Raw genomic sequence first — 23,145 nt, 5'->3', positions numbered from 1 at the left:
TCAGTTGATACTAAGAATTTTAAAAACAAAACAAAGAGCAAAGGGAAATAAAAAAGGGAGAGAGAGGCAAACCAAGAAACAGACTGTTAGCCATAGAGAACAAACTGATGGTTACCAGAGGAGAGGTAGGTGGAGGCATGGGCAAATAGGTGATGGGGATTAAGGAAGGTGCTTGTGATGAACACCAGGTGTTCATGTAAGTGATAAATCACTGTGTTATACACCTGAAACTAGTATTACACTGTATGTTAACTAACTGGAATTTAACTTTTTTTTATAAAAAACAGAATTAGGTAATTTTCCACAGATATCTAGAAACCTACTTTGTTCCTAAACTAGTCCTTTATTTCAGCTTCCTCAGTTCAAAAGGAAAAACCACATGTAAATATATATATTTGATTGCAGACAAGATACAGCTTAGTCTTAAAGCACTGAAATTCAACTTCCATTTGAATGCACTATTAATGATACGTTCATATAAACTGAAAGGACGGGGAAAGTGTTAAATACAAAGTGAAACATTTTAGGATCAAAAAACTGTATCTCACCTGATTCTTGAGTTGTGAATTTTATTACATTACTATATTGATTGCCATTTCCGACTTTCGTAAAGGCAGATATGCTAATAGAATAGGTGCTGACTGGTTCCAACCCCACAAGCTGGGCTTCAGTTTGAACACCTGAAATGTTCTGAAAACCAGAAAAAAATTCTTTGTCATGATGCATCACCAAAAATTCGTAACTGAAAGAAATATTTTATTACATTGAAGTTATGCCTTCTATGTTTAATTTAGGATTTAATAAGCATGGGCATTTTCAATTAAAATAAAACAAATACTAACCTGTTTTTTTTTATGCACTCAGGTCATGATACAGGATGAACTGGGCACCCTCTCAGCCCTGAAGAATCCCAAAATGGCCATTTAAAAAAAATTTTTTTTTACGCTAGGGTATTTTGTTTTCATTTTGTCTCCTGACACTTGCTTGGAATTAAATACTCATTACTTCCTTTAAATTCTCAAAAATTGAAGTCTCCAATTTAAATCAAACTATGGGTGGTCAGCAATAGTAGATTTTTCTTGAATTCATCTAGAGTCGTTTTTTAATACCAGTAACATTCTGTGTAAATTAATTTATTCATCAGCTACTTTATGCTAGGCATTGGGAATACAACAGTTAAAAAAAAATCTCTACTCTCATGAAGCTTAAATTATGAGTTTTCCCAGACAACTCCTAAATTCATAATTTTACCCAATCTCTTAGGAAAATGAAAAAAAAAAAAGCAACAAAACAGTTATCACAACTGCTCAAGGAAGGATATGTGTTCTCATAGAAAAATTGACCATTAAGTATAAAGTCTTCATTCAAAGATAATTGTCATAACTGAGAGATCAGTTAAGACTAATCTGTTATCTTTACAGAAAGAGAAGACAATGTCTCCTATAATGGTATCATTTTAAAAATACTCCATTTAATGGACCCAAAATATAAACTACTTTGACTTATTTATTAAACATTTCAGTAACAGAAATTTAGCAAGAATACTAACTCACAAGTCACTTACATTTCAATCATATTTTAAATTAAATCAAATTTTAAATTAATATCCCAAGTTACTGACATACTTTAGGGACTCATTGTATTACACTCTATCCTTTCATTCTTTCATGCTTACTATTTATAAAGCATACTGTTACATAACCAGAAGGTTATAAAGATACATATATAAGATACATATGGTCACTGTCATCAAGGAACTTTTATGTTAATCAAAGAAATCTACAAACAAATGTTTACTGAGAAGAAATTAGAACAATGCAGGTAAATTTTGACTTGGATTAGGAAAGGTTTGTACCCAGAGAAATGACTGAACCCAAGATTATAACAAAACATGTGAGAGCAGCTCACTGTACAGTGACCAGATTTACATAAGAGTAAAATGTAAGAGGGAGACATGAATGAGGAATATTTCCAAACATATTTTAGCAGAGCTTTTTACTGAATAAACAATTTATTTCCATATTTGAGAGTGACCCAAGTTACCAGTAGACCTGGATCTAACTGATTCCATGGGAACTCACTGGATTGACTACAATGGCAGGAATCTTTGGAATGGTTCTGGAATTATTCTGTCTCCACAAACCCACATATAATTTGAAAGAATAAAAAGAAAAAGAAGAAAATAATAGAAACCGATAGGACATAGAGGGAGACAAAGACGTAAGGAAAATAGGACAATACACTCAGAAAGAAAGCTGAACAGAGGGACGAAAGCAAATAAACTAGATGTTAGGAAAGGGAAACAGATGGCATGAAGTATATTCAAAGGAATTTAGAAGAAAATAAGACTATGAAAATCAACGGAGGACAAAACAGGTGTAAAAAGGAGTAACTAAAAGTAGGAAATTTTCAAGAAAAACTATTCCTTCTACCCAAAAGTAATATATTTAATACTTTATGGTATAAAGATTATATGTTTGCTACTAGAAACATTTTAATGGTAGCATTTCCACTGAAATATCAGGAAGTCTAAAAATCATAACTTATTCTCATATTCAGGTAAAGGTATACTGTCCTTTCATACTTAGTGCTATGACAATGCTGGATGCAGTTTTAAAACCTTTTCTTAAATGATGTACAATAACACAACAATAGCTAACACATTTATCATGTGCTGAAGATTATTCTAAATGCTTGATATAGATTTGCCCTTACAATTCTCACTTTTTAATGTATGCATCCTTATAACTCCAATTTTGCACTTGAAGAAACCAAGTCAGAAGAGGTTAACTAGCTGCCTTAATGCCACACATTAAGTCTCAAAAAAAATGTCATTGCAGTAAAAAATGATTGCTTTTTCCTTTCTGATATTCATTTCCCAGTGACCCATACAGACAAAGCAAATAAAAAATGAGAAAATGTTAAGATTAGACCAGGATAGATAGTAGGGGCCTAGAGACTTAGCATTATTAGAATTTCACACTTTTGGGGAACAGATTCCACATTTATGGAGTACTACAATTCAAATTCTACTCAGCCTACCAGATTTTAAAGTAATATCTTGATTTCCAGAAAGAAAGTCATTGTTCGTTATGACATAATCTTAACCATTGCTTTTGATTTTTACTAGTCACTTTGCAAGCTACACATGCTGTAAAAATAATTTACCATCAGCAATAAATTGTAATGCATATAATATTGGGACAATGTTTACTGCAGATTTTTTTCACTCTTCTTGTTGTAACTAAATAAGAGCATCCCAGTACTTCATCGCCTTTGGAGAAAAAAATAAAAACACTTTCTTAAATAAATGCTAGTTATATAACATATTTTGGCAATTAAATGCTAGAAATCACACAAGTATATTTGAGATCCTTTTTTATATCTGTAATTTGGGTATTTTTCATTGATTCTAGAACCTAAAAATTGAGAAGGGAAAGAGTATTCAGTGTTGTAAACGAATTGGCATTGAAAGGAAAAAAAATAATGATATACCTTAAAAGCCCAATTAGTGTGGGATTATATTCTATCAGGGAAGATTACCAGAAGTCCAGTAGAAATACTTTTCTTACAAGGTTAAGAACACTCACTTGGTATCTTTTTAACAACAAATAGAAATATATTGCATTTAAGATAATAACAGTTTTTAAATAGTGTGAAAAAATTTACTATATACTTTCCAGCATTAATACAATAATGCAATTATTTCTTAACTTGCAAATATCTAGAAGTCGTAAAGTCTAAGTAAACTGCTCTACAAATTATTCAGCTGTCATATCTGACAAATGTCTTCTGTGTTTTCCATAAATCCTTAAATTGTAGGGAAAAAAAAGATTATTTAAAAAGATGGTCCTTGTTTAATTTAAAGCAGTCCATTTTCCTCTGCATGTCAAATGATTTTAATTCAATTTCTGAATTTTTAAATTAACATGTACTGTTATAATCAACCTACCTTATAAAATATAGTATCAGTTTCATGCTCATGAATTTTTAAGCTATATATTTTAACAATACCGCCTGGAACAGGACTTGGACTCCATTTCAGCCATACCAAGTCTGAAGTGTAGTTGATTAAAGTCAAATTTTGAGGAGGTGCTAAAGGCACTGCAGGAAAACACATTATAAAACTTATATTCATAAAATTTTTAGTAAGTGATATTTAGTAAAAATATCATTGTGACTCTAGCTTCTTGCAGGCACTATTAAGAAAGATTCCTAAAATGATCATATTTCAGAAATAAATAGCATCGGTAACTATGTTTTTATACTTGGAACTCAGTAGTTCCAAACTAATTTTAAACAAGCACTTTGTTCTAAGGCTTGAATTAAAAAAAAATGTTCAGCAAAGTAGATGAATAGTTGTAAGCCTGTTACAAATAGATAACTGAATATCTTTTCATTTTCCATGCTGTTCCTTAAAAAGAGAGAGCAAGGCTGCAACAGTGAAATCATTTGAAGAGTTATGGATTCAGGCTTACCTGACTCATCTGTGTAAAAGAAAAGAGTACTGGAAGGACCAAGTCCTTTTATAGTTCTTGCGGCAGCAAAAAAACTATATAATGTAAATGGTGAAAGTTCTTCCAGTATTAGATAGTTATCAGAAGTAATGAAAGAATTATTTTCATCTGGTCCTTGTAAAGTTAAATCATAACTTATTATTGCACCATTTGGTTTTACTGGGGGATCCCATGATAAGAGAACTGAGGTAGAGGAAAGGTTTTTAAAAGTGTTGATTATTGGTGAAGTTTCTGGGACTATAAAAGAAAAAAAGAATATTAAATGAAAAGTGAATTAGCATTAAAAAGAAGAGGCTTTAATAATAGTGGGACATAATTTCATTAGCAGTAATTATTTTAATTTTAAAAAACAGAGCTTATTATGTTTATTGAAAGGCTAACTACTTGAGAACAAGCAGTCTCTATACAGTTATAAAAATAATGTTTTCTATCAGAAAGCTATGTAAAGAAGAGAACACCAGCAATCTGCTTAATAGGCAATAAAAGGGTCCAGCCTACCATCTTCTTCAGTTTTGATGTGTAGCTGGGCAGTATAGGTATCAGAGAATCCCTTTTCTGTTGATGGAGTGATTTTTAATATATAATCAGTATATTTTTCCAGATTATCAAAATATATACTTCTCTCATATGTCACAAAAAGTGGTCTCACGTGGCGAGGAGTCTGCTGTAAGCTCAGAGAAACATAGTAGAAGACTAGACCATTTGGATGAGATGGTGGGCTCCAGCTTACATTTATTGCAGTTGATGAAATGGACTCGTAAGTTAGGTTTCCAACAAACCCTTCGGGTACTATGGTAGGTAATGTGCAAAATATAAAAATTATCAGTCACCCTATATAAAATTTAGGTAAATTCACAAGCTGAGGATAACTGTTGAAATGGCATCTATTACATCATTAGCTCTTACATTGTTTAAATGCAGATGTAGTAAATATCACCTATTACAAAATATCATTACAAAATAATTATATTAAAAATGATTCAAAATACAAACCCTGTCATTTTTAATATGTGTTAGAATTGCTTTATATGATATTCTCTTTTCTTTCCTACAATGTGCTGATTATCCGTGTACATATACATGTATGTCTGTGTATGTATACTCAGATATTTAAATATTTTGATCATTTATATTATCTAAACAATATTTTCAGTTTCTTTCTTCTAAAGATTATCATTACTGTATATATATCAGATCTAGGACCTCTCACCTGGAACAGTGCACAATAAGTGTTTATTATTCATGGTGCTACAACAGTCACTGATAACATTTATAGATTGCTGAAAATATGGGGAGATATCCGCATTTAAAGAATGCCTGAAATGATATTGACTACACACTGCACTAAAATACTTTGTTAAAGACTCTGCAAGCACATATTTTCATGTTTTTTATCATCTTACCCTGTTGATCAATGTGTAAACTATTTAAAAGATTGTTCAACAACAAAAGCATTCACTCATACTTATCGTGTCTGTCGATTTGCAATCTTCAGACAATAAACACAGAATCTTATTCTCAGCAGTTTAGGTCAATACCATTTCTCAATAAAGACTAGTCCTTAAGAAATAAATGGACTCCAGAAACAACCACAAGAAGAAATAGGCAATGATTTATGGATCATTGTATTCTCGAAGCTGAAACCTAAAACATCAAATGCCTCAATCATTATAGTTTTCTGAATACTCAGCACAAACAGGATACTGCTGAAGCTGCATACAAGAAACTTCTAGAGTTAAAAAAGTAAAGATATTCCGAGTATATTAGTCAAAAACATAATAAGAACAAAGATGCTGTATGGAGTCCTGTGTGGATTCAAAGGCTGAAATGGAAAGAAGTTGCTAGATTAAAACAAAAAAAGGTGTTAGATTAAAGCAAATGGACAAGCACCCATCGACGTATGCAACAGAATTTTTCATGCTTACAACTGGATGGCTGTGACATCTTTTGAAGCAATAAAAGTGACAGAAAGTTCATGAATGGTAGCAGTTTCCATAAATAGAAAAGGCTGTTATTATTATAATAGTTTTACAGTTATATTAAATGCATTTCCAAACTTCTATAATGACTAGTTAAATGTGCCTAAATAAACACAGAATTTACTAGTAATATATACAAATAGAAAAAGGTTCTAAAATAAAGTGTTAAATTAAACCTTTTAAAAATTAATAAATGTTTTTTGTTTACATACTGTCTTGATCTGTGTATACTTGAACTATGTCACTGCTTTTATTCCCATTTCCAACTGAGGTACTTGCTGTTACCCAAAATGTATAGTAGCTGAATATTGCCAGTTTATCTATTACTGCAGATACGGTCATATTGTCAAAGTCATTGGTTACTTCATGGAGTGTAAAATTCTGAAAAATAAACATATTGTTTTAATTGTTCAGAATGTAGTTTTAGTATACGTAATTTCAAGTAATTTCAAAATAATTATTATCCATGAATTGGCCATCCCTTATTATTTTAAAATGTCAATTCTGGAAAAAAATCAATGTAAATTGATTAGTGCAATAATTAAACTGGAAATATGTTTGTACTAAAAGAGGAATAGATGGTATTGTTTTTATCATAAAATTAACATACAGAATAGGAAAGAGCAGAAACTTCCAGCTTATGGAGAAGGTCCAGTAGCCAACTGAAAGTGCTCCAAAGTGCTGAGCAGTGTCAGTTTTCATTATAAAACTTTCAAGTAGTTTTCAAAACATTGACCCTATATTTTATGAATATTATAAAAACTTTGATTTTTTTTCTTCCTATTAATGATGAAGCAATTATTAAAGTGTTCACCACTTTCTCTGAACTCAAATGGTTATTATTCATCTTTAATGGGGCTTTTTTTTCTACAATCATGGGGAGAAATGGGAAGTCAGCTAGATGCATTCTCTTTATTAAATGCAGAGTAAGAGCAATTTAAAAAATTTTTGCCTGATTCCTAGTTATATTTGTCCTAAAGCATTTATTGATGATTAGGGAATTTATTTATGCAATCATTTTCTTTCTGATATTTTAAATACAAAACACATAGCAAACAAAACCAGTAATAAAATAAAGGAAAATATACTTAAAATTATGTAAGCAATTAGTATGAATAAATCCATGCTAATAGTATGGATGTCCATATTATTAATTTAATAATATAATAATGCCCATCTACACCAAGAAAGCTCAATCATTCCAAAACATACAAAGTTTTAAGCATCTTATAAACCTAACTTCAATTCTAGCAGAGTAGCCCTCAATAAACCATCTAAACTCAGATTCTCTTTCCTCAACTATAAAATGGGAGTAATTATTTCTACTTCACAGAGAGATTTTGAGGATGATATGAAACACATAAAACAATATCATATCTGGCACACAAATAAAAAACAATAAATGGTAATTAGTTCATTTAAATGAAAAACTTAGGGTAATTAATTTGACTAAAGTTTACAGTTAGGATGGTTCTATAATGCATCAAAAAATTAAATTCAGCAAAGTTTTGTGGTTCTTTTGCCAGTATTTGGCAGAGAGGAGGGGAAGAATGAGTGTAATAAAAGATCTACCTCAATTTTGTGGCTGCTTATTCAGGAACAGATAAGTTAAAACAATGTAACAATCTCACACAAAATATGATCTGTAAACTTGAATTATCTTTCAACACATCTATCTTACACAGGGAATAATTGTTTTACATAAAGTGTCTCTTAAAATATTAGCGTAATTAATTATTTAGCCATTTAAAAAGAAGGAAATCCTGCCATTTGCGACGAGGATGAACCTTGAGGTCATAATGCTGACAGAAATATGTCTGACAGAGAAAGACAAATACCATATGATCCCACTTATATGTGGAATCTAAAACACACATAAACCCCAAAACCTGAACTCACAGATACAAAGAACAGATTTGTGTTTGCCAGAGGTGCAGGGTGAGAGGGGGTGGGCAAAATGGGTGAAGGTGATCAAAAGGTATAGACCTCCAGTTATAAATAAGTTAAGTCATGAGGATGTAATGAAAAAATATACTAATGTAGCTTTTTGGTGTAAATTTTATTTTTTCTTTGTTATTGAATTTATTCTGATTACCTATCACCTTGATGACTATTTAGAAATGAATTATTTTGAATCACCCAGTAGCCATTCCTGATGAGTGTGTGACTTATCATGCATAGACATGTACCAAATTTGGAATTAGATCAATTATCCAGATGATTATTTCAGTTATTTATTTATTTTTGGAAAAAAATTTTTGTCAGCTCAAATTATGTAATTAAGACTTGCTACTCTGTATATATAAATGCAGTCAGAAGTTATTTAGTAAAAGCTTTCAAATTTGATTAATCAACCAGTATTCATTAGCATTTTTTAAATATAACAAGACACTATGTCAGGCACAGGAGGAGATATGACATAAGTGGGTAAAAATGAAAATGTAGTAGAATTAATACACTATACTAAACACAATGTGCAACAATTGAAGGAAGAACAATGGTAGCAGAGAGATTAAATTCCCCAAGGTCAGAAGAAGGAAAAATCACTTTCCCACAAACTCAAATGCTCCAAAATTATAACTAAGTATCAAAAATAATGTTGGTACGTTCTTTCAACTAAAAATATTTATTGAGCATTGAACCTATGTATGATATAGTACCAGAGGACTTTGGGGGATGGAATGATAAGTGTCACGTGATCCTTTTCTTCAAGTTATTTGCTATAGCATAGGGAGCTAGGACAAGTAAGCAGATACCAAGAATGGTTAGCAAAATGTGATATACCATGCATGAGGTTATTCTACAAAGTTCTGTGGGAAAGAGAAGAAAGAGAAGGAGGAAGAAAAAAGCTACACACTTATTCTGCTATACAATGTTCATTTTGAGGGTTTATTCCACTCTTCCAACCCAAAATAGAAAATCAGTTAGCAAAGATGCTGTATTTAACATTAACTTGAGGAATAAATTAAAGCACAGATGAACTTCACGCAATATGAGAAGTATCTTCACATCATTAGCCTGTGCTCTCTAGCAGCTGTCACACATAAAAGCATTCTTAAGATTATTTAATAAAAGATTATGTTTTCTAAGTTAGATGAATTGTAAATAGGTTTGAAACCATAGTTAGATGTTTATACTTCATTATTTAAGTGTGGACAAAGAGAACCAAAATAGAATTGTGTATATAGGTCATAAAGTAAATTGTACCCAGGCAAAAACCTTTGCTAAGATTCAGATACAGACACCACCCCTTTGCAGTATTTTTGTTAAATGTGTGAAAGAAGAAATCTGCTTTGAATGGCCTCCATGACATAATGACACATTTTTAAAATTGTAAACAACACTGTGGTAAAAAAAAAAATTATAATAAATTGCATACAAATCCCATTTCTTTTCTCAAAATAGAGCAGAACAAAAAGGAATAGCAAAAGTTGCTTAATGTACACAGAAAGGGGAAAAAAAAGGATCCTCCTTTCTCCTTCTGCTCCTAAGGCATTGTTATAAAAATATACATCTATAACTACATATATATCTATATCTTCATGTCTTGTATAAAGTAGTTTTTCTTTTGGCATTAAGTTTTAAGTAGTCACACTTATTCAAGCCCATCCTTAGAGGGTCTTGAGCAGAATGTAAAAACTAAACCAACCTTGACTTTCTCTTACTGCTCAGTAGTCCTGAGACTACTGGCAAAATTCTGCTCTGACCCCATTCATCAGCCTAAGCTGAAGCATAGATACAATAAAGCAAATAATTCAATACAGTAATGCTTTATTTCCTGAGATTGTTGATCCCAAGAACTAACTCCCATGGCTATATTAATGTCGTCAGTCACAAATAGAGCTGGACAGCCCAAAATTACTAAGACTTGTCTCTATTCTTCAGCTGCTTAAAAAGATACAAAGAAGTAAGAATGGACAGTGTTATAATCAACAGGCAGTCAACAGTTTCTATTAAGGTACGTGTTCTGTAAATTGTAGTCTTTCTTCAAAATTAGCTTTTTCCAAATTATATTCCAAATCTCTACATTCCTGATTCAATCATAACCATTCCAATTTTATCGTTTTCATATGTTAGAGTTCTGTTAAATATTTAGTTTGGATAAATAAAGGATTTCTATTGAGTAAACTGAAAATATTTCTCTAAACAAAATGCATTTTAGCTATTTTCATAACCATCATTATTCACATCAGAAAGTGCCCATCTGCAAACTGTATGACCCTAAAACCCTGCATACGTCAAGTGAAATAACCACATTTCTAGTGATTTTATTACATGTGATACTAAATAACAACAACACAATCCCTTCAGCTAGCAGTTAAAAATTGTTAAAATTGAAGAAAAATATGCAAACACATCCAAACATTAAAACTATTTATATTGTATCTATTTATATTGTATGCAAACAAAAGGGAAATTTTTTTAGCTGAGAAATGAGGGTAAATTAAATCATCAACTCTTTAGAGAACACTTCTTGAAGAAGTGGAATTGAGGACCATATTTATACACAGAATTTTAAATAGGTCACATCTTCATTGTTTATAATATGTTTGAAGCTGACATGGAAATGTGTGCATATGCACAGATAGGTTAAAATGTATCTGACATTTCCCCACCATATTTTTTCAGTTTCAATGAAAGTTTCATGAAATGTCTATTCATAATTATCAGTGTAAGAGAAATGGTTTTTCTACCATGCCAAGTCTGTATCATCATCAATAAAACTGAAGGATGTAAATAAAGAACTAACTAGAAGAAAACTCAAGTCTTACCTGCACAAAAGTACCTGAAGTATTTCTGTAATAAACAGAATAATATTGAATAATCCCATTAGGTTTTGAAGGAGGCATCCAAAAGAGCATTATTGATGAAGAACTGAGATTTGCATAACGAACATCTTTGGGAGGATCACTTGGTGCTATAAAACAAACAATTGAACAAAAAACTGCACCTGTGGCTCTAAAGAGTGTCTGCAATGTTCTAAATTTTACCTGTCTTTGATAAGCAATAACCACTGTTTTTCAAAACAAAACTTAAATTAGGTATAACATCTAATGGGAGGTCAGAATTGAAATCCACAGGACTCATTGGGCCATCTCTCTAATACCGTATCATAGCAAAATCCAAGCAGAGGACAGATAGATTTCTTACTAAAGAAAGTAAAACACTAAAAAACATGCCACTTCTAAAACATCCCACTTCTAAAACATGCCACTGCCCTGTATTGGAAAACAACCTTGTAACAAGTTTCCAATATAAAACACATAATATGAAATTCTTATTTAACTTAGAATCTTGAAATCGAGTAATAGAGAACAAAGACAGTGAGATGACTTCATGCATGTTATTTTGTTTCATTTAACAAATACATAAAATACTAAGTGTCAAGTTCTATACCCAGTGTATTTACAAATATAAACTCATTTAATCCTCATAAGGACCCTGTTAAGTAGGTAATGTATTGTTTCCATAATATAGATAGGAAACTGAGGCACAGAGAAATTATTTTCCCAGCATCACACAGCTAGGAAGTGACCAAAAAGCAATTTCGCTTCCAACATGATGACAGATATTAGGCTTAGTAATACATTTTGATATTTAATACTTTTTTTTTTACATAGGATATTTTTTTACTTGGCCTACATCCAAAAGAACTCACCTCCCTCGGGTGTTCGAAAGTTAATGATACTGCTTCTCATTTTCCCATCACCAAACCTTGTGCTAGCTGTTACATAAGCACTATATTCAACATTATAGTCCAAATCTGAAAACTCTAATGATGTTTCAGTTACATTAATAGTTTTTAATGATGACCTATCCCTGTGAGAAAAAAAAAAATCTGTATAATTGACTATTAAATTAAACATTACATACACATTTTGAGCACAAGTATGTTAAAAATAAGCAACGTTAATGCACACAAATGTATTAATCCAGACTAATAGGATAAAGACACCACTTATCCTGAAATGCTAAAAAGGGTGAAATTAAGAATAATTCAATAAATAATTTTTTTTTGTTTTCAAGTATACTGAGTAATTCAATCAAGTGTTAATAAGTTGTTCATATTAGAAGTTACTTGGACTGATTTTAATAGATCTCTGGGAATACTGTGTGGTCCAACTAATTACAGCACTCCTTTTCATACCCATGTTTTACTTGTTCAAATATATGTTCTTTTTAATGTTGGTGACATCTTATATATACCCTTTGTCAAACAAATTCATTTTTCATACATCGTACAAAAGTAATATTTACCTCAGAGAAATTCAAATAGTAAATATCTAAATAGTAGTATATAAAATAGCAAACCTGTGTGTTATTTTTTACTAATTATAGTAATTAATTACCCTTTATTAATTTCTAAATTAATTGTGTATTATGTATGAAATTATGTAGTAACTGGAAACAAATTGAAAATAATCTATGTATAACATACAGAAAAGGAAAAGGTAGAGCTCACATCTCTCATCCAGTTAAAAACTGAAAAGTATTTAAAATGTCATTCCAGAAAACACAAAAAAATGTTGATTATTAAAATCTCTTCAGGTCGCCTGGGTGGCTCAGTTGGTTGAGTGTCCGACTTTGGCTCAGGTCATGATCTCACAGCTCATGAGTTCGAGCCCCACATCAGGCTCTGGGCTGACAGCTCAGAGCCTGGAGCCTGCTTCAGATTCTGTTTCTCCCTGTCTCTCTGCCCCTAACCCACTCGCATTCTGTCTCTGTCTCTCGCAAAAATAAGTAAACATTAAAAAAAAATTTAAAAAAAAATTCTTCAAGTAAATACTAAAATCTCAAGGAGGGAAAAAAGGCTAAATGACAAAATGTTGCTAAGTAATATGATACTGCAATTATTTTATTACAGTCATGCTCGTATAGTTTCTATAGTTTTGAATTAAGTATAGGTTAGAATCTAAATTAAAGAATGAATATGTACATAGTGGTACTGAAAGCTGCATTTAAAAAAATTAGATTTTAAGACCAATAAAGTTAATTGTGAAAGAATTTAAGGGAATATGATCAACATTACAGCAAAAGTGTATCAATCTCATGCAATCCTATTTTTTCCTTCTTTAGTATCACATGGCACCCAAGAAGTAAATGGGTATTTCCTCTGAATATAAGATGCTCTTTCTTTGCCATTGAAATATTGGAATTCTTGAATTATTAAGAGGAATAATAGATTATAAGTGAACTAAGGGTATCCACAAAGACACATACATTTCAGCCATGGTTTAATGATTACAAAAGTGTCAATTCACTCCAAATATAGGTATGGTTATCTGAAAAGTAGTCAGAAAGCTTACCATAGTGAGAAAAATATGAATTCAGAATCTGTGATTGTAGACCAGCAGGATTAGCAAGGCTATTCAGCAATTTGAAACAGTTTCTTCAGATAGCTTCTCTCAGAAGCAGTAGAGACTTCACTGAGACCCAGGAGGGGGCTTTTAGAACTTAAGGCTGTGTCTGTTAGTCTCAGAGAAAGACGCTTTGTCATAGAAACTTTACCCAATTCCTTACCCCTGTCATTGGTCACAGGTCATTAGAACACTGCAATATGGTTAATCCAATTCAGATCTCTAAAACTGTGAAATTAGCTAAAGTGATCTAATTGCACCATATCTATTTTTAAAATTCCTTTTCAAGCATATTTTTCAATGCTATCTGCTGTCTTGCATCACTACCTTCTTGCCCTGACTGCAGATAAGTGTCTGCCTACAATAAGAAAAACCCTGATTACATTCCATAGATAATTTAGAATCAAGGCAATTACCTGGAAAAGGCAGATCAAAAGCAAATTTTGTCTCACATACCCAGGTATTTCAGTAAGAAGATAGTCTTTGTAAACTGTCTGAATAACAAAGTCAATAATCCACCTCTGCATGTACAGATATAGTTTCTACACCTACCCTGGTTTACCTCAAGACAAAATAGTACTAATAAAATTTTCAGATACTGATAATGTTCTTGTCTATTTGGGGCTTGTTCTTCTTTTGTAGTCTAGGATTGTCTCTATTTTAATGACTAAGGTAAAAAAAAAAATCTGAGCATAAATAAACGTCAACTGAAATTTCATTTCTGATCCAAGTTCATAACATAACTTAGATAAGAGATAGTTTGCTACATAACTGAGAACTAGGAAGGGGAAAGAGAGAGAGGTGTTGCTGTCTCTAAGGATCTGACTCCCTCTTCCTTGCTCTTATGCAGTTGCCAGATTGAAGGAAAGACTCATAAATCTGCAGAGAACAGAGAACAGCCATCTCTGTGAGCAACCCTGCAGCTCTGATGAGTCACTTCCTCCATGCATGAGAAGGCCTACGTTTGACACTGCTATAATCTTTTGGTTTTAACTGGTATAGTTTAAAGATCTGTTTTGTCCGTATTACTTTGAAATACTGTAATAGGGATATTATATGTTGCATTAGAGTGTTTTATTTCCATTTATAAAAGTGTATGTTCTTCTATATCTTGACCTTGTTTTGCTTTACTTATGTGATGACAATGATCTACATCATTATTTTTTTGTAATTGCCTAATTTGGATGTATCATAGTTATTCAGCCATTCTGCTGTAAAATTAACACTTAGGTTGCTTCCCACCCCTCTTTTAGTTACTAACTGTGACACAGCAATCATTCTTATATAAATATCTTTTCATAATGGTCCTTGGATTTCTGTAGGTTAAATTCCCAGTGGTGTAATTATTACATCAAATGGGTTGATTTTTTTTTTAATTTTAATGATTACTGTTCTAAAAGTTGTTTCTGTTCCAAATTATAAATTATTATAATTTAGAACTACAACAATGTGTGAGAGCACACCTTTGGCAAACTCTCATTACTAGTCTGGATATTAATCTTAATTACTGCAAACTTGACTCAAAAAATATTTTTAATCTGCAAATCCCTAACCATTTGTGAGACAGAATATCTTTTATATGTATATTGGTCATTTGTGGCCCTTTTTTGCATAACGTATGCACTTTCTTTTCTATATTTTATTGTAGTGTCTTAAATGGAGAATATATATTAGAGTAGAAAGGCACTATTCTTTTTAAAAAAGTTTTTAATATTTATTTAGTTTTGAGAGAGAAAGAGTGTGAGCAGAGGAGGGGCTAAGGTGGGGGGGGACACAGAATCCGAAGCAGGCTTCAGGCTCTGAGGTGTCAGCACAGACCCTGATGCTGGGCTCAAACTCACGAACTGCAAGATTATGACCTGAGCCAAAGTTGGACGCTCAACCAACTGAGCCACCCAGGTGCCCCTAGAAAGGCATTGTCCTTTTAGATAGTGCTCCAAGCAAAGAAGCACAGATACCTTCCTAGCCCCTCTCAATTTAGAGATGATATGTATGCCATCAATATCCAACAAAATTTATTGAGTATCTACTTTATACAGGAACTATGTTAGACACAAATATGAGTAAGATTCAGCCCCTATCCTCAAAACAGACAAAATAGTAAATAATTATAAAACCTTTCATTAATAAAAATGGGATCCCTTTAATGACAATGACAACACCATCTCCACCCTGCCCCACCAGTGGCTAACAGCAAAGAAAAAGAGATGAACAAAAAAATTAAGCCAGTAAAATTTGATTATTGGTAACATCTAGAAAAGGAGAATACAACATATCTCCCAAAGGTGCAGGAAATTGTTGACCAGAAAGCTAGTTTGTAAGGTTTGAGAGAAGAATAGGGAGTTGAGTGAGGTGGGGGGAAAAGAAAGGAAGCCTCCCTGACAACATAGGTCTAAATCTTACATATTCAAAATTATAAACTGTGTATAAATGGAAGGAATATAAATGTCAACAATACTTATATTCTAAAATAGATAACTTTCAACATCAGGCAAACCTCCTAGCCAGGGTCAATTTTCAAACTGAGGAAAAAACTTGAGGGGAGTTCTCAGTGCATTCATTTTACTGATTTAATACTAGAAATTTATTAGAACATTTTTCTAGCTAGAATTTTTTTAAAGCTTGAAAAAAATGATAACCCCCCCCAAAAAAACCCAAAACCAAAACCAGAAAACCCAGACTCATAACTATAGACAATAAATTGATGGTCACCAGAGGGAAGGCAAGTGGAGATATAGGTTAAAAAAAAAAAAAAGTGAAGGGGATTAAGAGTACACTTCTCATGATGAGCACTGAATCATGTATAGAATTGTTGAATCACTATGTTGTGCAACTGAAACTAAAAACACTGTATGCTATCTACACTAGAAATAAAATAAAATTTGAAAAAAGAAACTTCTTAGAACATTTTAAAAGCTTTCTTGAATTTGAGAAATTGAAATTATTTGAATGACCTTGAAACAACTCTGAATAAATGTAGGATACAGTTTTTCTGTGTACACTCACTGGTAACAACAAGAAAATGTCTTGGGATGGGATTAATAGGGTCTTTAAAATGAAGTTATTTCCTAAGTAATTTATGATTTTTTTTTTATCAAAAGACAGACCACATTGTGACATCCAGGGCATGAAGGAAATTCTAGAGTATAAAAGCAGTTTCTCTGGTCTCGTTTAGCACTTTCTTTACTCATCTCTTATCACAACAAGATCACACTAAGCAGTAACTGCTAAGAAGGAATCTTGAAGGAATCTTGAATACCAAACCACCTGGGAAGACTGAAACCAATTCCCCCGTTTCCCTAAGTGTGAACATAAAAGGTTTTCTACACAAGATTTGAGACCCTCTGAAAGGTCAGGGTCTTAATTCTAATCTTCATCATTTGATATTTTGTTCTATGTGGGTAATCTAACCTGATGACACATCCTTGTTCATTCCTATGTATTTATATTCAAAGTTATAATCTGCCATCATCTAAATATTCTAGATTAATCATTTCACTCATTAAATAACACTTACAAAAATAATTTCAACATCCACTTACTTTACTCTCTCAAATATTCTCTTCCTCATATGAACAAATGATTTTCACTAATTTTCTCACTATAAGGAAACCACTCTTCTGTGTTTGCACCTTACTCTAGAACAGTACTTCTGCATAGCTGAGTAGGACCAACAGATTAGAAATTATGTGTTAAATAACCCCAAGCTAGCAAAGCATCATATTCTATGATGCTAAAGCTTTTGCAGAGTTTCAGAGAAAGTCAGAGTCAAAGTAGGGTATTTATTTGTTGTTGCTGTTGTTCTCATTGTCATTTGGTTGGCTGATTGATTTGCTTTGATTTTGTCTTGTTTGCCTTTAGCAGAAAAGACACATTTATAAGATAAAGGGAAAAAGCTATTAAAGAGAATGAGGTTGAAGCTGCAGAACTATTTATAAACCACGATCTTGGAGAAGACACAAGGAATTAAGGTCCAGAAGACAGGAGGAGGGATTGTGCTTGAGCTGAAGGAGAAAGATCTCATTCCTTGAGAGTGGATGCAATTCCTCAGGCCATAATAAGAAATTTGGATTTTATTCTAAGAGGCGTGGAAAGTCCTTGGAGTATTTTCTCCAGCAGTATGATCTTTGGGTACGTGGTTAAAATATAACTTTAAAATCCCTTTCAATATTGACATACATATTCTCTCCATAAATAGACATATTCAAGATACAGGGTGATCTTGCTGTTGTCCATTCAAGCTTCTTACCATTAACCATATCTAGTGAAATTATTTGAGCTCCTACATCCAGTTACACCCTGGACTTTTCAGCTATGTGTCAATAAATTTTCATTTTTGCCTAAGCTAATTTAGGTTGAGTTTAGTCACTTGAAACTAAGAGTCTTAACTAATACCTTGTCCCATTCTTCCAGCAATTTCTCACATGCCTTGATCCTGAGTATTTCCACCATCTGCATCACTTCTTGAACAAGCTCTACTTTGTCCATATACTACTTAAACTGCAGAGATCAGTAATTCAAATGGTTTACACATGAAACAATATACTTATTTTATCACAATGAATATAGTTCATCAACTAATGCACACCATTAAGAAGATAGTGATTTTTTTGGTAGAAATTACCCATATGAGTTAATGCACTAAGCTTAATTTTTTATAACCCCATAAGTGTTTATCACAAGTATTTTTACCAAACTATGATTTCCCTAATCCTGTAAGTACACAGCTGAGTATTTAGAACAAATGCCAATTATAACACTTATTCCTAGTGATTTGAGAAAAGCATGATTTGGGAATAAGACAGACCTACGTATGAATTCTGATTGTCATCTTCTAGCTCTGTAAATTTAAGTAACCCTTTACCTCAAAAGTCAGTTTCTGTACCTACAAAATGGGGATAATATTCCCCTTATGGTATTGTTATGAAAAATAAATAAGTAAAAAACCAAAAACATTTGTCCCAAAATGCTAACTTTTCTACATTATCCCTTTTGAGCCCTTTTGTCTAGCACTCCAAGATGTTTTGTTCCCCAAATCTCTAATGCAAGCAAATCACAATTTCTCCCAGATGTGTACATATCACAAGAGTGATTAAAAGACCCCTAAACTGAGGGTGTAAGAACTCAAGATCCACACAAGCAAAATCAATGACTAAGAAGATTGGATTTGAAATAGGGTGTGGTGGGAACTGTAGTAAATTGCCAAGCAAACACTCCATCTAAAGACACCTTCTATTCCACTCCAGCTGATTTTCATCATGGGCAATATGGCAAACTATCCTGATATCTATAAGAAACAAAGGAATCTGAAGTTTCATTAGGTATCTATTAATTTTGAAATGCTGGCAGAATTCTATTCAAAATTCATTAATTTATTAACTTTATAGTATAATAAAGTTATGTGAATGTGGCTTCTCTCTTAAAATATCTAATTGTACTGTACTCACCCTTATTTTTGTGATGATGTGAGATGATAAAACGCCTACGGGATGGGATGAAGTGAAGTGAATGATGTAGGCATTGTGTTGTACCATTAGGCTATTACTGACCTCATGATCTGTCAGAAAGATCATCTACTTCCAGGCCACAGTTGACTGTGGATAAGTGACATTGCAGAAAGCAAAACCACAGGTAAGGGGAGACTACTGTACTGTTTCCACTGAGATGATCTCCTTGTTTATCAACCTATCTTTACAACCTTCCCATTCTGATTATTGATCTCTCTTGTATTCTCAAGCAGATCATTTAAGTAGGGTAAAAATATTTTAGAAAACAGGAAAAAACAGAACTTAGCAAACTTTTAGCATATAGAAGTCTATTTCCAAAGGTAAGGTTTTATGATATGGTGGAAATTATTCGACCAATGACATGTAACAAAACGCTGCATTAGAATTGTTGTGACCTCCTAATATATTATTTAGAAAGTATTTTTAGAATTATTTCATACACATATTTTATCTCCAATTAGTCTACAATCATTTTAAAATTATATATGTATTTTTATCTCCCCACAGAGTTTAATAAACATTTGTCAGGCTGACTGACTCAGAATTACTACTAAGAAAATGAAAAACATTTAAAAGCCAAGATTTGTGTATAAGCTAGAATTTACAGCATTACTTTCACTCCAGTCTTTTAGCTATATCTGATAAGGCATTCACTTAGAAGCTTTATAAACAAAAAAAGAAAACTATTGTTAAATTTTACTAACTATATGGAAGAAAAATTACTAAACAAATCCAGGCTGAACTCAACTACAGATGGTTCCCAACTTATAACATTTCCATTTAGGATGTTTTCCATTTTGTGATAGTTTAGAGCAATACACATTCAGCAGAAAGTGTACTTGAAATTTTAAATCTTGACCTTTTCTCAGGCTAGCCATAGGCAGTATGATCCTCTTTCATGCTGCTGGGCAGAGACAGCAAGCCACAGTTCCTCGTCAGCTCCATGAATACAAGGATCCACAACCAAGGCACTTAAAACCATTCTGCACCCACACCACCATTCTTTTTCCGTTAAGTATTCAAGAAATTACATGATATATTCAACATTTACTAGAAAGTAGGCCTGTGTTAGATGATTATGCCCAACTGTAGGCCAACGTAAGTGTTCTAAACACATTTAAGGTGGGCTGGGCTGAGCTGTGATGTTCTGCAGGTTACGTGTACTAAGTGCATTTTTGACTTCATGATAATTTTAATTTACGATGAATTTATAAGGATGTAACCCTATTGCAAGGGAAGGAAGGTCTATGTAAAGTAAATAAATAAACTTTGTATCAGTTTGCTACAATATTATACCTCAGTCCAAAGTGTATTAAAAGAATAAGATAACTGCTCTAACAGGAATTCATTTATTTAATGGTGGTTGCTCTAGCAATGCAAAGATTGTTTATCACTTAAATACAAATAAGCATAATTTATCAATGTAACTGAGGGAAAAAAATGCTACTTTACCATCTGGATAAATGATAAAAGTTATTTCATAAAACAGACTTTAAAAGGAAATGTCATTTTAAAGCAGATTTCTGAGCACAGCATCTACAAATCAAATGTTACTCACACAGTAGTGGTTATAAAATGCCTGCACATTAACCTTCACCTTGTAGAGCTATTTTGTAAAGAATATTCACAAAAAAGAGAGAAGTCACTCAGTATAATAAAATAAAATTGGCAGTCTGTATTTTGTAGATATGCTGAAAATACCAAACATCCAAAGATGTTTTTATTTTTTTTTTTTAGTGTTTATTTATTTATTGGTGGGGGGGGGGGGGCGGAGAGTGAGCATGAGTGGAGGGAAGGGCATAGAAAGAGGGAGAGAAAGAGAATCCCAAGCAGGCTCCACACTGTCAGCACAGAGCTTGATATGGGGCTCAAACTCACAAACTGTGAGATCATGACCAGACCCGAAATAGTCAAACATTTAACCGACTAAGCCACCAAGGTGCCCCTAAATAAAGATGTTGCTCTCAAAAGAGTTTGGTAATTACTAGAAAGCCAAAATAATGGAAACTGAGAAGAGAAAAATGTGAACCCCTGAAATAGGAACTTTGCTAATAATGATACCACCATTTATACAGTATTTTAAGAGAATCACGCAGATAATTGAGTGGCAGGGCCAGGATCCAAACCCATGTCTCTAAAAGCATTCCAAGTCCCAGTTTAACAACAAAAAAAATGTAACATTAAAAGCTTCTATAAGGAGTTGTTCCTATATCCTTTGAAATCTAATTTCTGAAACTTCTAGGTTTCTAGAGTTAATATATTAAGAATTTATTCCTCTGATTTCAAATTATTAAATATCTTTGAAGTTTTACTAAATTTACACATCTTCAAAAAAAAATCTTTATTCTAGCACTTAAAAAGATTCACATATTCATTCCAACAGCTTTATCAGGCTTGGCCGCCCAATAAGTTACATACACACTCAGGCACTTGGAAGGTCACCCAACGGCCCTTTAACTGACCAAGGCAGGGCAAAGTGGCCACTTTCCCACAATTGGACTCCAAGTTCATTTTTCACAAGGACACCTTCCTCAAAATAGGCTGTGGGCAGTTGCAGTTAAACCTTGCCTCTGGATTATGAAACCAGTGAGGTTATCATGATTCTCATGGCTACTTTGATTTCAGAGTGTCTTATTTTTTGAAGTAGAACTTTGTGAATGGAGAGGCTAAGATACTGCCTTCCCAGTGTGTATATATGTATGTGTATGTGTGTGTGTGTATCTGTGTGTGTATGTATGTATATATATATGTATGTATATATATGTATATATATACATACACAGACACACACACACACACACACACACACACACACACACATATATATGTATGTATGTATTTCAGTAGCATTTTAGATTGTAGGCAAGCAATCAACAGTAAAATACATGTCAGTAACCTGTTCCTGACAGATTATACAGCAGCCCTGGTTCAAGGATTTCTTTCCCTACAAGAATCTTAAGACTGCTTGCTAGTTGATTCTTTCCTTTTTTGGCTATTTGCTGGTTTTGGTGAATTTGCTGTGAACCAGGGAGTGTGCAGTATTTTTAGAGTCAGCCTATGGCTAGGAATATACTTCAACTGTCTTAAAATGAGGTCCCTGGCTCTCTCTAGTACAAAGTCAGGGGATTTGAATTCAACCTGCAATATTCTATTGTAGACCTCTTGGTATGTGCTTGCCTCAAAAGGAGGCATCCCAACTAAAAATTCATAGCAAAGAACTCCAACGCTCCGGAGATCCACCTTATCATTGCACATTCTTCCTTCCAACATTTCAGAAGCAGGTAGTCAAGGATACTACACAGTGTGGTTCCCTTGGAGAATGTGGCATGTACTGACCACCTTAATTCTGCAGTCTTAAACAATACAGCTGATTGTAGGAGCAGGTTCTCTGGCTTAATGTCTCTATGAATAACTCTCTTTGAATGACAGTAAGCAGGGCTTGCTCCTTCTCAGGATGAAGAGAAACATGACAAGCCTCTTAGGAACTCTTTGTCTTCAGCATGCCACCATCAGCAAGATCTAAGAGCTCCTCTAGCAGATCATCCAATGCTAGGGAAGGGTGTAGTGGTCACTTTTGCAATCCTGCCCCCTGAAGATTGGTAAGAGCATCTAGCTCCCTAAAAGTTGAGACAGACATGCTAAAAGAGCTAGGACACTAGAAGAATCCTGAGTTTGGGTCAAGGATAAAACAGAAAATAAGAACCTTGAAACTAGAAGCTATGACTGCAGGTGGGCAGCAGCATGATTCCTACACAGCCAGGTGAGATGAATCATAGAATATCAC

General features: G+C 33.0%; 1 protein-coding gene across 1 annotated transcript in view; it reads right to left on the bottom strand.

Annotated features, from left to right (window-relative positions):
• Nucleotides 1-23,145, bottom strand: part of PTPRQ (protein tyrosine phosphatase receptor type Q) — a gene marked incomplete at its 5' end in the record, with an annotated part of 212,348 nt that overhangs the window by 132,179 nt on the left and 57,024 nt on the right. The window contains 7 exons of the mRNA XM_053199634.1: nt 549-690; nt 3,953-4,104; nt 4,479-4,754; nt 5,016-5,306; nt 6,709-6,877; nt 11,269-11,414; nt 12,156-12,316. Of these exons, the coding sequence (XP_053055609.1) occupies nt 549-690; nt 3,953-4,104; nt 4,479-4,754; nt 5,016-5,306; nt 6,709-6,877; nt 11,269-11,414; nt 12,156-12,316 (1,337 nt within the window). The remainder of the gene's footprint in view (nt 1-548; nt 691-3,952; nt 4,105-4,478; nt 4,755-5,015; nt 5,307-6,708; nt 6,878-11,268; nt 11,415-12,155; nt 12,317-23,145) is intronic.

The sequence above is a fragment of the Acinonyx jubatus genome, chromosome B4 (assembly GCF_027475565.1).
Source record: "Acinonyx jubatus isolate Ajub_Pintada_27869175 chromosome B4, VMU_Ajub_asm_v1.0, whole genome shotgun sequence".
Classification (NCBI taxonomy): Eukaryota; Metazoa; Chordata; class Mammalia; order Carnivora; family Felidae; genus Acinonyx; species Acinonyx jubatus.
The sequence above is the reverse complement of the archived record's forward strand: the minus strand, read 5'-3'. Positions and strand labels throughout refer to the sequence as shown.